The 13,060-nt window shown below is 42.6% G+C and overlaps 1 protein-coding gene across 1 annotated transcript in view; it reads left to right on the forward strand.

Moving 5' to 3' along the window:
• LOC143284202 (uncharacterized) overlaps positions 1-12,259 on the forward strand; it is a 58,142-nt gene extending 45,883 nt beyond the window's left edge. Inside the window, exons 21-25 of the mRNA XM_076590871.1 lie at positions 1,445-1,598; positions 4,012-4,074; positions 5,030-5,102; positions 5,555-5,608; positions 8,858-12,259. Coding sequence (XP_076446986.1) covers positions 1,445-1,598; positions 4,012-4,074; positions 5,030-5,102; positions 5,555-5,608; positions 8,858-9,025 — 512 coding nt within the window. The 3' untranslated portion in view covers positions 9,026-12,259. The remainder of the gene's footprint in view (positions 1-1,444; positions 1,599-4,011; positions 4,075-5,029; positions 5,103-5,554; positions 5,609-8,857) is intronic.
• Positions 12,260-13,060: the final 801 nt, after the last annotated feature.

A 13,060-nucleotide genomic window follows, 5' to 3' on the forward strand; every position in this document is an offset into this window, starting at 1 on the left:
GGAATGGCATCAGGACCACAAGCTTTGTTTGGATTCAGAGTTTGAAGTTTCTTTTTCATAGCTTAGACCGAAACATCTGCACTATCCACTACACTATCACGAAATTGGAACGATCCTATGGATTAATCAGCTCTAAAAACTACATGGATCAATTAATCATGAATCGATCTGTAAAACTCGTAATATTTACCGAGGTGACGTTTTATCTGGACGACGAAAACGCTTGAAATGTTAGCGTCATCGCATGATTTCACAGTAGCCGCTATTGCGGAGTTCAATGTGTAATGTGTGTTACGATTGCAAGCGTGCTTTTCATTGGCTCTTTCTATCGCAACGAGGTATCAATGTGTTTTATAGCTCAACGTCGGGAAAAATCCTTCAAATATGTCCCTTGAACCGGATCGGTGTGCTGGCTCCTTGTTATGAAACATAATAACTGCTGGTGGAACTTGTTTAGATTTCGTTTCGACCTTGCGGTTTGACCTCATTGAATACTGGGAACGGAAAATTCCGCAACCTATAAAACGCTCAGAACGCACCACGCGAATGTCCGCTTTGGCAGAAGCGTGGCACGGGTTGAGTTTCGCCGATTACGTTTCACGGTTTGGCAGTTTTCGGAACGTGTCCACACTCACACTCGCACACAAGGAAATAAACAAACAGCGGATTGAAAGAGTAATGGCTTATCTTTATTTTCATCATCTTTATAAGAAGAGTAATGCGAAAGTTCACACAGAAATCATCAAGTGAAAAGTGACAAATTTTGGCCGGCTGTGGGCTTTCCCGCAGCCTATGTTCGCGGTTGCCGGTTAAAATTGAGACAACAAACTGAGGTCCCGTGTCCAGCCTGCACTTAGCGCGCCTGAAAGAATCTCGGTAACAGCGCCTGGTGGGTAAAGGGTGGAGATTTTTCTTATCTCCCAGGTCAACATATGTGCAGACCTGCTAAGTGCCTGAACCCCAGTCACTACAACAGAACCATCAATATAATGATGTTGGTTGTATAAAGGAAGAAGAAGATGTGTATACCGCAACGCACGCAGAAGATCAAAATTAATATGCACGTAAAAGATCCTGTTTCCATGTCAGCATTCGGTGGGTAATGGAACAAGAACATACCCAGCATTCACATCCCCCAAAACGGAGTATGGCTGCCGACATGGTGGGGTAAATAAACAAAACGGTCATACCGTAAAATGTTACTTTTCTGTCTGCAGGTGTGTGAATGTGTGCGTGCCAGAAATCTGATTGAATGATACAGGAAACGAATGACGCTAGCGCCCAATGACAGACATCAGTCGGCGCTACCCAGTTAAGCAGCCTGTTGTGCAAATGACCCTGTGTTTGTAATGTGCTTAGAAATTGGTCTCTGACCGAGGATGAGGCGCTTTGTAAGTATCCATAGCATCATCATCGTCATCATTTGATTTGATTTGTGTTCTAGGCATCATGGAGACGGCGGTGAACCTGCCGTATGAGTGTGCTTCCATCTGCAGCTTCTGCAGTCGCATGAAGCGAGGCAGGATCTATGCGGCGGCACGACGGGAAGGCTACAACGTCCTGGCTCTGGGCCAGCATCTGGATGACCTTGCCGAAAGGTCGGCGGTCATGTTATGTCCTGTTCCGTTCTGTCGTTCTCTGTTTGGAGCTGTTCTCTTGTGCTCTGTTCTACTCTGCTGTTTGTGTTTTGTTTTTTGTTGTTGTTTTTTCTTTTTGACTTCTCTTGTCTCATCTTGCCTTTTTTGTTGTTGTTGTTGTTTAATTTTTTATCTTATTCAAATTCCGTCAAATTTGAATTGACCGCCTTCTCTCTATCTTTCATTTTATGATAATATTCTTTATATGTTTACTCATTTTGTTTATAATGTTTGATTATTTCATTTCATTTAATTGTTAATGTTTTGCACAAACCTTGGGTGGACTTTAACAACGTGACCATGGCATTTGGTTCATGCGAAGGTCAAAGCATCTGCTCCAGTTTTTTGGTGGTGGTTTTGTTGACTCACTTGTGTAAACAAAGTGAGTCTATGTTTTAACCCGCTGTTCGGTTGTCTGTGTGTGTGTGTCTGTGTGTCTGTGTGTGTTTGTGTGTCTGTGGTAAACTTTAACACTGACATTTTCTCTGCAAATACTTTGTCAGTTGACACCAAATTTGGCATAAAAATAGGAAAAATTCAGTTCTTTCCAGTCATCTTGTTTAAAACAATATTGCACCTCTGGGATGGGCACAAAAAAATTAAAAAAGAAGCCTAATTATATGCAAACTGCATTTACTGTTATATTTATATTTTTTGTATTCTCTAAACTTGGCACTTTGACCTCTTATTCTGACACAACAACAAGAGGAGTCATTATTATCATTTTTTGTTCAAACAGGAACTTCTTTTGCTAAGCATGGAATTTTTATTTATTTTTTCAAACGTTTTGGTGCAGATAGTTAAAAAAAAAAGAAAGGGAAATTACTCTGTAATTAATGCAAGGGGACTTAATTTGCTTCAAACTGATCTTTCTCATCTTAAACATTACATTTTGAAATTATACTCAATACATAAAAAGCTTGGAATTTTTTTTAAGTGTATCACAAGTGAGTCTTGAAGGCCTTGCGTCTCTTGCTGTTGTTGCTGTTGTTTGTTGGTTTTGGGGTTGTTGTTTTTTTGTTGTTGTTGTTTTGTTTTTGTTTTTTGTGTAAAGTAGATGTGGTGTAGCATATATGGTGCAGTCCACACACTTTGACACCGCCTTGAAATTGAATTTTAAACTTTTGTCTTTTCTTCTGTCATCCATGTCATTTGTCCTCCTCCTCCTCTTCTCTGGTGGGTTTTTTTTTTTTTTTTTCTGACTCCTTTTGTCTTCTGTCCTTTCCTCTCTTTTCATTTCCTATTTTCTGTTATCTCCTCTCCTGTTGTCACTGTTTTCTTCTCATCGTCTTCATTTCTTCTCATGTATCTTCTGTCTTTTCTTCTCTTGTCATTTCCTCTCTTTTGTTATCTCCTCTCCTGTTGTCAGTGTTCTCTTCAGAAGTTCTTATTGTCTTCATTTCTTTTTAAGCATCTTCTTCTTCTCTAATCATCTCTTCTTCAGTAGGTGGGTGGTAAAATGGATAGGACACTTTTCTGCTGATAAAATATCCGTGATGGTCTGGGTTCAAATCTCAGTCTCCCACTTTCTCCCAAAGTTTGCCTGGAAAATCAAACTAGCATCTAGAGCATCAGATCAGATGATAAACCGAGGTCCTGTGTGCAGTGAAAAACAACCCATGGCAATGTAAGCGTTGTCCTCAGGTAAAATTCTGTAGAAGAAATCCACTCTGATATATATATACATGCATTCAAGACCTGACTAGCATTGGGTTATGCTTCTGGACAGGCATTTTCCTAGCATCTTCCTAGTGTAGATGGATTTATGGATTCACAAATCAGCCCCTTCCTATCTCTGTCTTCACCTTTACATTCCGTTTGCTCACTACGATCAGCTTCGGATCCACTCTGTTTACGCATGCCCAGATTCAAACTCTCGACTGTTGGCCGCCATTCTTTCTCTGTCTCTGGACCTTGCAATTGGAATGAACTTCCTCTTTCGCTTCGTCAAGTCTCCACACTCAGCTCTTTCAAGTCTGGCCTTAAAACCCACCTCTTCCCAAGATAGCCTCCCTTCCCTGCCTCTTCCTTGTTTTCAGTTTCTCCAGTTTTAGAGTTATGCATGCGTGTGAATGACTAGTACGAAAGCGCTTTGATTTGTCTCTGCACAAGATTCAGCGCTATATAAATACCATTATTATTATTATTATTATTATTATTATCTAGATACAGTGATGCCTCCATGAGAAAGTGAAACTGAAACTATTCTCTTTTACCATCTGTCCTCCTCGTTATTTTCTCCACTGTCATTATCTCTTATCTTTCCATTTGTTTTATTTCTCTTTTCATTTTCTCTCATGTTTTATTTTTCATATTTTTAGTGCTGTCCACTCAAACACTCCAGATCAGAGGAAAGAGTTTTTCTCTGTTTCAGTTTCATGATGTCGCTATTTCACAATGGCAGTCTGAGAACAATGAAAGCTCACTACACCGTACAGTAAGTTTCACTTTTTATATTTGTTTTTGTTGTTGTTGTTTTTGCTATTGTTGTTTTGCACTTTGTATGTTCTTGTATATATTGTATCCTGTCAGTATTTATTTACTGTGAAATTTTGGCTGCTTTCCCAGGGAGAGTGAGCTACCATGGTGCTTGCAATCCTTTTTTTCTCTGTGTTCAAGTGCATTTGTTTTTCAGTCATGGACAAATTTTGTTGCTATGGGATCCTGAATGTATGCTTACTTGTTGCACACAAAACCACAGTTTATTATCTCATCTGAAAGACCCAGACCACCACCCAAAGTGTAGTGTAGGGTGAAGGGATTAATCTTCTGTGTTCATGTGCTACAACTCCCACGTTCACTCATATGTAGCAAGTGGGCTTTTCCGTGTATGACCCATTTTACCGTGCCATGAAGGCAATCAGTGGTTTCTTCGCTGCAATGGAAATTCATTTACAGTGTAGTCTTTAGTGAAGGACTGTGACTCTCAAACCAGGGGGCAAGATTGCACTGGCTCTTAGTTCTGGAACCTTGAGGGCTAGTTGGCCTTTGTGGACCATCCCAATGCTGACTGTCCTAAAGCCCTCTTGGCTGAAAGAGTGACTCTCCACCACAATAAAATTCTAACCCAGATAGTTGTCTGTTGCTGATGTGTTGGTCATAGTTGGACATGACTATCATATAGGAGGGCAAGTCCAAACTGAGCTGACCATGGTAGCAGAGCATGAACAATTTTTATGTATATTGCTTTCTCATTGTTTTAGCGTTTGTTCCACCCTGCTTTTTATTTTTTTATTAGTGGCATGAGCTCATGTGATCTTTATAATTATCATTGTTGTTCCTATGGTTGGTATTTTGAAATATAAATTCATGCTTGTGAGCTTTTTATTATTTTGTTATGATTTTTGGACTTGGTCAAAAATGTGTTGATTGTCATGCACAACTGTTTGCAGAGGGGGAGATTTAAGAGTCATACGCCCATTTGTTTATGTTCGGGAAAAGGATCTCAGGAACTTTGCTGAAAAGGTAATATGTGTCATTATTTGTGCTTTTACATGTTGTGCTTTATGTTACTTAAGATGAATGTTTGTTGTTTATTTTCGTATACTACTCTTCCAGGTATTTCTTGTGGTACATTGGCAATGAAGACATTGCTCTGTACATTAATTTAACATGACCAGCACATGTGTGTGTATGTCAGAGTGAATGATAATGCTTGTGTGTGTGTGTTTGTGTGTCTGTGTTTGTCTGTGTTGTGTGTGTCTGTGTCTTTGTGTCTGTCTGTGTGTGGTTGTGTGGATGCACACATGCATATGGTACTCAGAAAATGTACAGAAGTTTCATAACATGAAGACATGTTGTAAACGTTCATTTGTTTGTTTACCAAGCTAAAATGGAACAGATTCTGCTTGCTTGCTTGTTGTGACTGTTCACAAGGAATGGTGCAGACTGAAGTGATTTTTTGTTTCTGTTCACAGAATGGCCTGCCAGTGATAGCTGAAAACTGCCCTGCATGCTTTGAAGCTCCAAAGGTTGGTCATGTGCAGTCACTGAAGGGAAGGGAAACTCCATTATCACAACTTGCAAACGCATAGAAAAATACTTCTTATTATCACAGCTTGCAAACTCATTGAAAAATGCTTCTCACTAGCACTAGCACTCAAGGAACATATGGTTGGTGACATTTTGTGTTTACGCCACATAGCAAACTCAAGGAACATATGGTTGGTTAAGTTTAGCATTTACACAGAGTACCACTCTCAAAAAGCATATGGTTGGTGAAGTTTGGTGTTTACTCTGTGTAACAAACTCAAGAACACATGGATGTTTGGCTAAGTTTGTGTTTATGCTGTGTAGCAAACTCAAGGAACACATGGTTGGTTAAGTTTAGCGTTTCTACTGTGTACCAAATTCAAGTAATATATGGTTGGTTAGGTTTAGTATTTACCATGTGTACCAAACTCAAGGAACACAAGTTGGTGAAGTTTTGCATTTACACAATGTACCAAACTCTAAAGAATGCATGGTTTGTTGGTCAAGTTTAGCGTTTACCTTGTGCACCAAACTCCAGGAACTGGCTGGTGAAGTTTTGCATTTACCCTGTGTAGGAAGCTCAAGGAATGCTTGTATGTTTGGTTAAGTTTAGCATTTACTTTGTGTACCAAACTCAAAGGACACATGGTTGGTCAAATTTTGTGTTTACCCAGTTTAGCAAACTCAAGGAACACATGGATGTTTGGTTAAGTTTTGTGTTTACCCTGTGTGGTGGTGTGTCCATCGAGATCGATGATGACCATCGTTGTCATCCAGCTGGGGGATGGGGGGAGGGTGGTGGTGGGGTGGGGGGGGGGGGAGGATGCTCATGAATCTATCTGTGAATGCGCAGATGGCTGAATAGTCCAATCTGCGCACGAAATGTTCGCTGACAGTTGGGGCAGACAAAGACAGGCTTATCATTGTCAGGGAGCTTGTTTGCCCATGACTTTCTGGCCTGCCTCTTCTGAACAGCTGCAGCAGTCCTGTTGGCCTCGCACAACTTGGCGCCTTTGTGCACAGCAGCGCGCCATTTGTCACGGTCCACTGCAGATTCCTCCCAGGAGTGAGGGTTGATATTAAACGCTTTAAGAGAGACTTTCAGAGTATCTCTGAAGCGCTTCTTCTGACCTCCGTGTGATCTCTTCCCTTGTTGCAGCTCGCCATAGAAGAGCCTTTTGGGCAGCCGATGGTCTGGCATGCGCGCCACGTGTCCAGCCCAGCGAAGCTGGGACTGCATCAGGATGGTGAAGATGCTGGGAAGGGTGGCTTTTGCGAGCACCTCTGTGTCTGGGGTCCTGTCTTGCCACTTGATGTTCAGTAGCTTCCTGAGGCATGTTGTGTGGAAGTGGTTCAGCTTCTTGGCATGTCGTTGGTACACTGTCCAAGTTTCGCAGGCGTACAGTAGTGTGGGGAGAACTACTGCTCTGTAGACCTTTAGCTTGGTCTCAAGACTAATGCCTCTTCTGTTCCAGACATTTGCACTGAGTCTGCCAAAAGTTGCGCTTGCTCTTGCAATCCTGACGTTCACTTCATCATCGATGGTCGCATTTCGTGACAGTGTGCTGCCAAGGTATGTGAACCGCTCCGCCGCACTGAGTCTCTGACCGTTGACTGTGATGTTGGGCTCAACGTAGGGTTTCCCTGGGGCTGGCTGATGGAGAACTTCAGTTTTCCTCGTGCTGATGGTAAGGCCGAAGTTCCTGCTGGCAGTGGCAAACTTGTCGACGCTGAGTTGCATGTCAGCTTCAGATCCAGCGTTGAGGGCACAATCATCAGCAAACAAAAAGTCTCTGATGATGTCTGTCATGACCTTCGTTTTTGCTTGAAGCCTTCTGAGGTTAAACAGCTTGCCATCTGTTCGGTACTTTAGGCCGATTCCAACATCGCCATCTCTGAAGGCATCAGTAAGCATTGCAGAGAACATGAGGCTGAACAGCGTTGGAGCCAGGACGCAGCCTTGCTTGACACCATTTGTGACAGCAAAAGGAGCAGATGTTTCACCATTGTCCTGGACTCGAGCCTGCATGCCTTCATGGAATTGGCTGACCAAGGAAATAAATTTCCGAGGGCATCCGTACTTGGCCATGATCTTCCACAGTCCCTCTCTACTCACGGTGTCGAAGGCCTTAGTGAGGTCGACATAGGTGGAGAACAGATCAGCATTTTGCTCCTGACATTTCTCTTGCAGCTGCCTTGCAGCAAACACCATGTCGGTGGTTCCACGCTCTTTCCGGAATCCACATTGGCTCTCAGGCAAATGACCTTGGTCAAGGTGTGCTGTGAGGCGGTTTAGTAGGATCCTGGCAAGTATCTTGCCTGCGATGGAGAGCAAGGAAATGCCCCGATGGTTATCACAGGCTTGCCGGTTCCCCTTTCGCTTGTACAAGTGAATGATAGATGCATCTTTGAAATCCTGGGGGATCGTCTCTTCTTTCCACATGAGTGAGTACAGCTGATGGAGCTTCTCAGTCAGCACAGTGCCTCCATCCTTGTAGACCTCTGCTGGTATGGAGTCTGAGCCAGGTGCTTTGCCACTGGATAGCAGATGGATTGCTTTCTGGGTCTCAAGAAGTGTTGGTGGATCGTCCAGTGCTTCGTTGATGGGGACTTGTGGGAGACGGTCTATGGCTTCATCATTTATGGAGGAAGGGCGATTTAAGACACTGTTGAAGTGCTCAGCCCAGCGTACGAGAATTTTCTTCTTCTCGGTGATCAATGTATTCCCATCTGCACTGAGGAGGGGGGATGATCCTGAGGATGTGGGGCCGTAGACTTCTTTTAAGGCATCATAGAACCTCTTCATATCGTGCCTGTCAGCATATCCCTGGATCTCATCAGCTTTGTCACTCAGCCAAATTTTGTGTTTACCCTGTTTAGCAAACTCAAGGAACACATGGATGTTTCATTAAGTTTTGTGTTTACCCTGTGTACCAAACTGAAGGAACACACAGTTGGTGAAGTTTTGCATTTACCCCATGTAGTAAACTCAAGGAATGCGTGGATGTTTGGTTAAGTTCAGCGTTTACCCTGTGCATCTTTAACTTTAGTGTTTCTATTGTGTACAAGACTCAAGGAATATAGTGTTGGTTAAGTTTAGCATTTCTACCATGTACAAAACTCAAGGAATATATTGTTGGTTAATTTTAGCGTTTCTGCTGTGTACAAAACTGAAAGAACACATGGATGTTTGGTAAAGTTAGTGTTTACTCTGTGAACCAAACTCAAAGAACTTTGGGTTGTTGCAGGAGCGGCACCGCACCAAGCAGCTGCTGGCGTCCCAAGAAGTACTGTTCCCTCGCCTGTACAGCAGCATCCTATCAGCCATCAAACCTGTCATGTCCATCTCTCGCACCGGCTGCAGCGCTGCCTCCCTCCTGTCCGGCACAGGGGCTGAGGATGACCTGGACATATAGACTTGGTGGTGTGTCCGGCGCAGGGGCTGAGGATGACCTGGACATATAGACTTGGTGGTGTGTCCGGCGCAGGGGCTGAAGATGACCTGGACATATAGACTTTGTGGTGTGTCCGGCGCAGGGGCTGAGGATGACCTGGACATATAGACTTGGTGGTGTGTCCGGCACAGGGGCTGAGGATGACCTGGACATATAGACTTGGTGGTGTGTCCGGCACAGGGGCTGAGGATGACCTGGACATATAGACTTGGTGGTGTGTCCGGCACAGGGGCTGAGGATGACCTGGACATATAGACTTGGTGGTGTGTCCGGCACAGGGGCTGAGGATGACCTGGACATATAGACTTGGTGGTGTGTTTTTTGGTTTTGTTTTGGTTTGGGTTTTTTTGTTGGTTTGTTTGTTTTTTGTTTTGTTTTGTTTTTTGCAGCCCCATCATCTGCACTGTTTCAGTGGCATTACCCCCACACTGCTCATTCCAAGTCCCCCACACACAGCCACACCTGGGTTCATCTGTTACAGTGCCAGTGCCGGCAGTCCACTGGGAACCATCGACGTTAGGTTGTCAGGAGGCCACATACGAGAGGGACCCTGTAGACTTAGTGCTTTTGTAAATCTGTTTTGATTTTTAAGGGGTGAATGTTTTCCAAAGTGAAAGTAGACTTTCATCCCTGATAAGTTCCCTTTTTGACAACAACAACAACAACAACAACAAATAGTGGAGTTAGAACCGAAGCAGGAAGAATGAAACGAGGTGTTTGTTCGTGAAGGTGCAGTGAGTGGTGTGGCAGTCCTGGGAATTAAAGACAAATGCATTCTGCCCAGTCTGTGGCAAGGCATGTTTTTCAAGCTAACAATTTGACCCGGGAAACAAGATTTTTATTACAGGCCTTTGATTAACATCTGGAGTTACACAAATAAGAATTCAGTTTTTGAATAATGGCTGTAACTGATTGTCAGTAACTGGTCTTAGTGTAAGCTTTCAATAAATTGAAAATGATTTGAAATTGCAAAAAAAACCCACCCGAGACCAGATTGTGGAATAGGTTTTGATTTTATTTGAATTAAGAGCTTTGGTGAGGCAGAAGTGAAAATATTTTCTGCATGCATGTAGATTGTGTTGGTGTTCATGCATTAAGCATTAGTATGTATGTGCTGAATGCATGTACAACATGTACTGTCTAATTTATCTAATTTCTTAAGTTATTGCGACTCTGAGTCCTGTCTCTGTCTCTGTCTCTGTCTCTCTCTCTGTCTCTGTCTCTCTCTCTCTGTTGCTATGTGTAGCCTGACTGCATGTGGTTGTTTTAACCTCCAGATGATTTTCAATTTTAGGCGCAATAAAATACGTCAGTCTTTCAAGCATGCGATACAGGTGGCACCACAGGGTGTTTTTTTTTTTTTTTGCACTCATGTGCGCATGCTGAAGCATGCACACGTGTGTATGCACGTACGACCCTGCCACACCACATGCTTGCATGTACACATGGTCGATACAGGGCAAAGACACAAACTACAATTTTGTAGTTACTGCAGTGGTAAAGGCACTGATGGATAGAGCTTGTCTGCCCAAGCTGCACAGGCAGATCAACAGAATTGCGTGATGTAATCGTCAAGGGGCATGTAATCAGAAATATCCAGAATCCAAGACTGTGTGCCAAAGGGGAAAGTGAAACATCAGTGTTGTCTCCAGGCACAGAATGACTTGAAACAGTCGGTAAAGGATGTGTGTTGGAGTGGGTGAGAAGGAACTCAGTTTTATCATTGTTCACTTCTTTTCTTTCTCTTTTTTACCTCAGTTGTATGCAGGTCATGGAGTTTTTCTGTTTTGTCTTTTTTGTTTTGTTTGCTTGCTTGGTGCCTTTACATGCCTTCTTCACTGATGATTGTTCTTCCTGATTCATATTACAATGAACTTTTCTGTGTCTGTTGTTATGTCCGAGTTTTTAAGTGACCTAGTCTACTGGCGAGCATGTTGTTCTTCTGGGAAAGACATCGCTATGATAAAGGGGATGAAAAAACATTTCTGTTAAAAGAAATTGCAGGTTTTTTGTTTTGAAGTCTATAACTGAAGGTTTGTTTTACTGAATGTCCTTAGCAGTCTGAACATGAATCAATGATTCTCTGCGGGGTTTTTTTACCAGACGGTTTCTGTGGTGTCATTGTTGGAATGATAACAGCATGTTGACAAACATGTAATTGTGTGTGTGTGTGTTTGTGTGTGTGTGTGCATGTGTGCATGCAGATATGTTTGATCATTTGTATACCTTTTAGGCAAATGCAGACTTTCACATTACTGTATATTTTAACTCTTTAGGTTCTTATCTCACAAGTTGTTTTACATAAAATGATTATATGTGTGTTGGTTTTTGTTATGTATACTCATGCAGAGAGGTTTTTTTTTTTTAATGTTTTGTGTTTGTGAAGAGTTATAACTTAGGGGTTAACATCAAGTGTTTTGATTCAACTGCTTGTATTCATCGACTATCCTTTCGACTAGGACAAATTATAAAGATTGATGTCAAACCAACTTTTCCTTCTTACATTAGAGGGGAAATGTGAGAAAAAAATATATGTAACGTACGATACAATGACTTTTTGTGTCTATCTTTTCAACAAGAAATGGAGCGAAGAAAATCAAAAAGAAAAGAAAAGAATGAAAATTGTAGACATCGAGTGGTGGTCTGGTTGATAGTCATTCGGTTGAGACAAACTGATTGCCTCTGTGCAGCATGCACTTAACACATATAAAAGAACCCACGGCAACAAAGGGGTTGTCCCTGGCATGATTTTATGAAAAACCCACTTTGATAGTAAATCAAATACACTTGCAGACAGCATAAATGAAATTTAAAAAATGATGGTATTGCACCGTGGTGACACAGTCTTCCTGGGGAGAGCAGCTCAAAGTTCGTACAGAGAAATCTGTCGTGACAAAAAAACAACAACTACGCAACACAATGAAAATACAATAAATTCGTCAGCTGAGAAGACAGGAGGTGTAACAAGACAGTTTAACTCTCCATCCAAACCGACATCCTGGACTTTTCTGGGGTGTGGCCAGAGAAACTCCCAGGGGGTAGTTTGAGATCAGGCCCAGAACACCTCTCCTCGTGATCTGAGCGAATGTCTCTTCTTATGTTTCTCTATTCCGTTGGGGAGAGAGTGTGTGCGCGCGCGTGTGTGTATACGTTTATGCACATATGTGTGTGGTTTGTGTTTTTGAACATGTTTTACTTTTTGGGGCAGTAAAATCCTTTTTACAACACGCTCACATGTTTCACTCTATGGCAGTAAAATCCTTTCTGCAACACGCTCACACGTTTCACTCTATGGGCAGTAAAATCCTTTTTGCAACACGCTCACACGTTTCACTCTATGGGCAGTAAAATCCTTTTTGAAGCACACACACACACACACACACACACACACACACACACACACACTGACACTCGCTGACAAGAAAAAGACTTGTAGATAGTCTGACTTACGACTTACGACAGACCTGAAAACAGATGGACAGAGACAAGGAGTTCAACATAGTGCTTTAAAACCCTGTCTTCCCTTCCATGTAGTGTGTGTGTGTGTTTGTGCTCGCGCACACACACACACACACACACACACACACACACGATGGAAATGATGCAATGCAGTTCTTGTTTTGTTCCAGAAAAACTGTAGGAAGAAATCAATTCCTATGAAAACAAAGACCTCCAGTCTGTTCCTATTGTTATCGTCTCATTAGTAATGCTTGCCCATTGACAATGCGCGTACAAACACAAACACGCATGCGCTCGCGCGTGCACCTACGCACACACAAACTACGCACACGTACACACTTACACGGGCACAAACAAACACACACACACACACACACGTATACGCACACACACGAAATACACATATATGCACACACGCACGCATATAAGACAGACAGACCGCCCCCCCCCTCCCCCGCGCACACACACACACACATGCACAAACAATACAGACAAGACACACACAAACACGCATGCATGAGCATCCACACGCACACG

Source organism: Babylonia areolata, chromosome 7 (genome assembly GCF_041734735.1).
Source record: "Babylonia areolata isolate BAREFJ2019XMU chromosome 7, ASM4173473v1, whole genome shotgun sequence".
In the NCBI taxonomy this organism is placed as follows: Eukaryota; Metazoa; Mollusca; class Gastropoda; order Neogastropoda; family Buccinidae; genus Babylonia; species Babylonia areolata.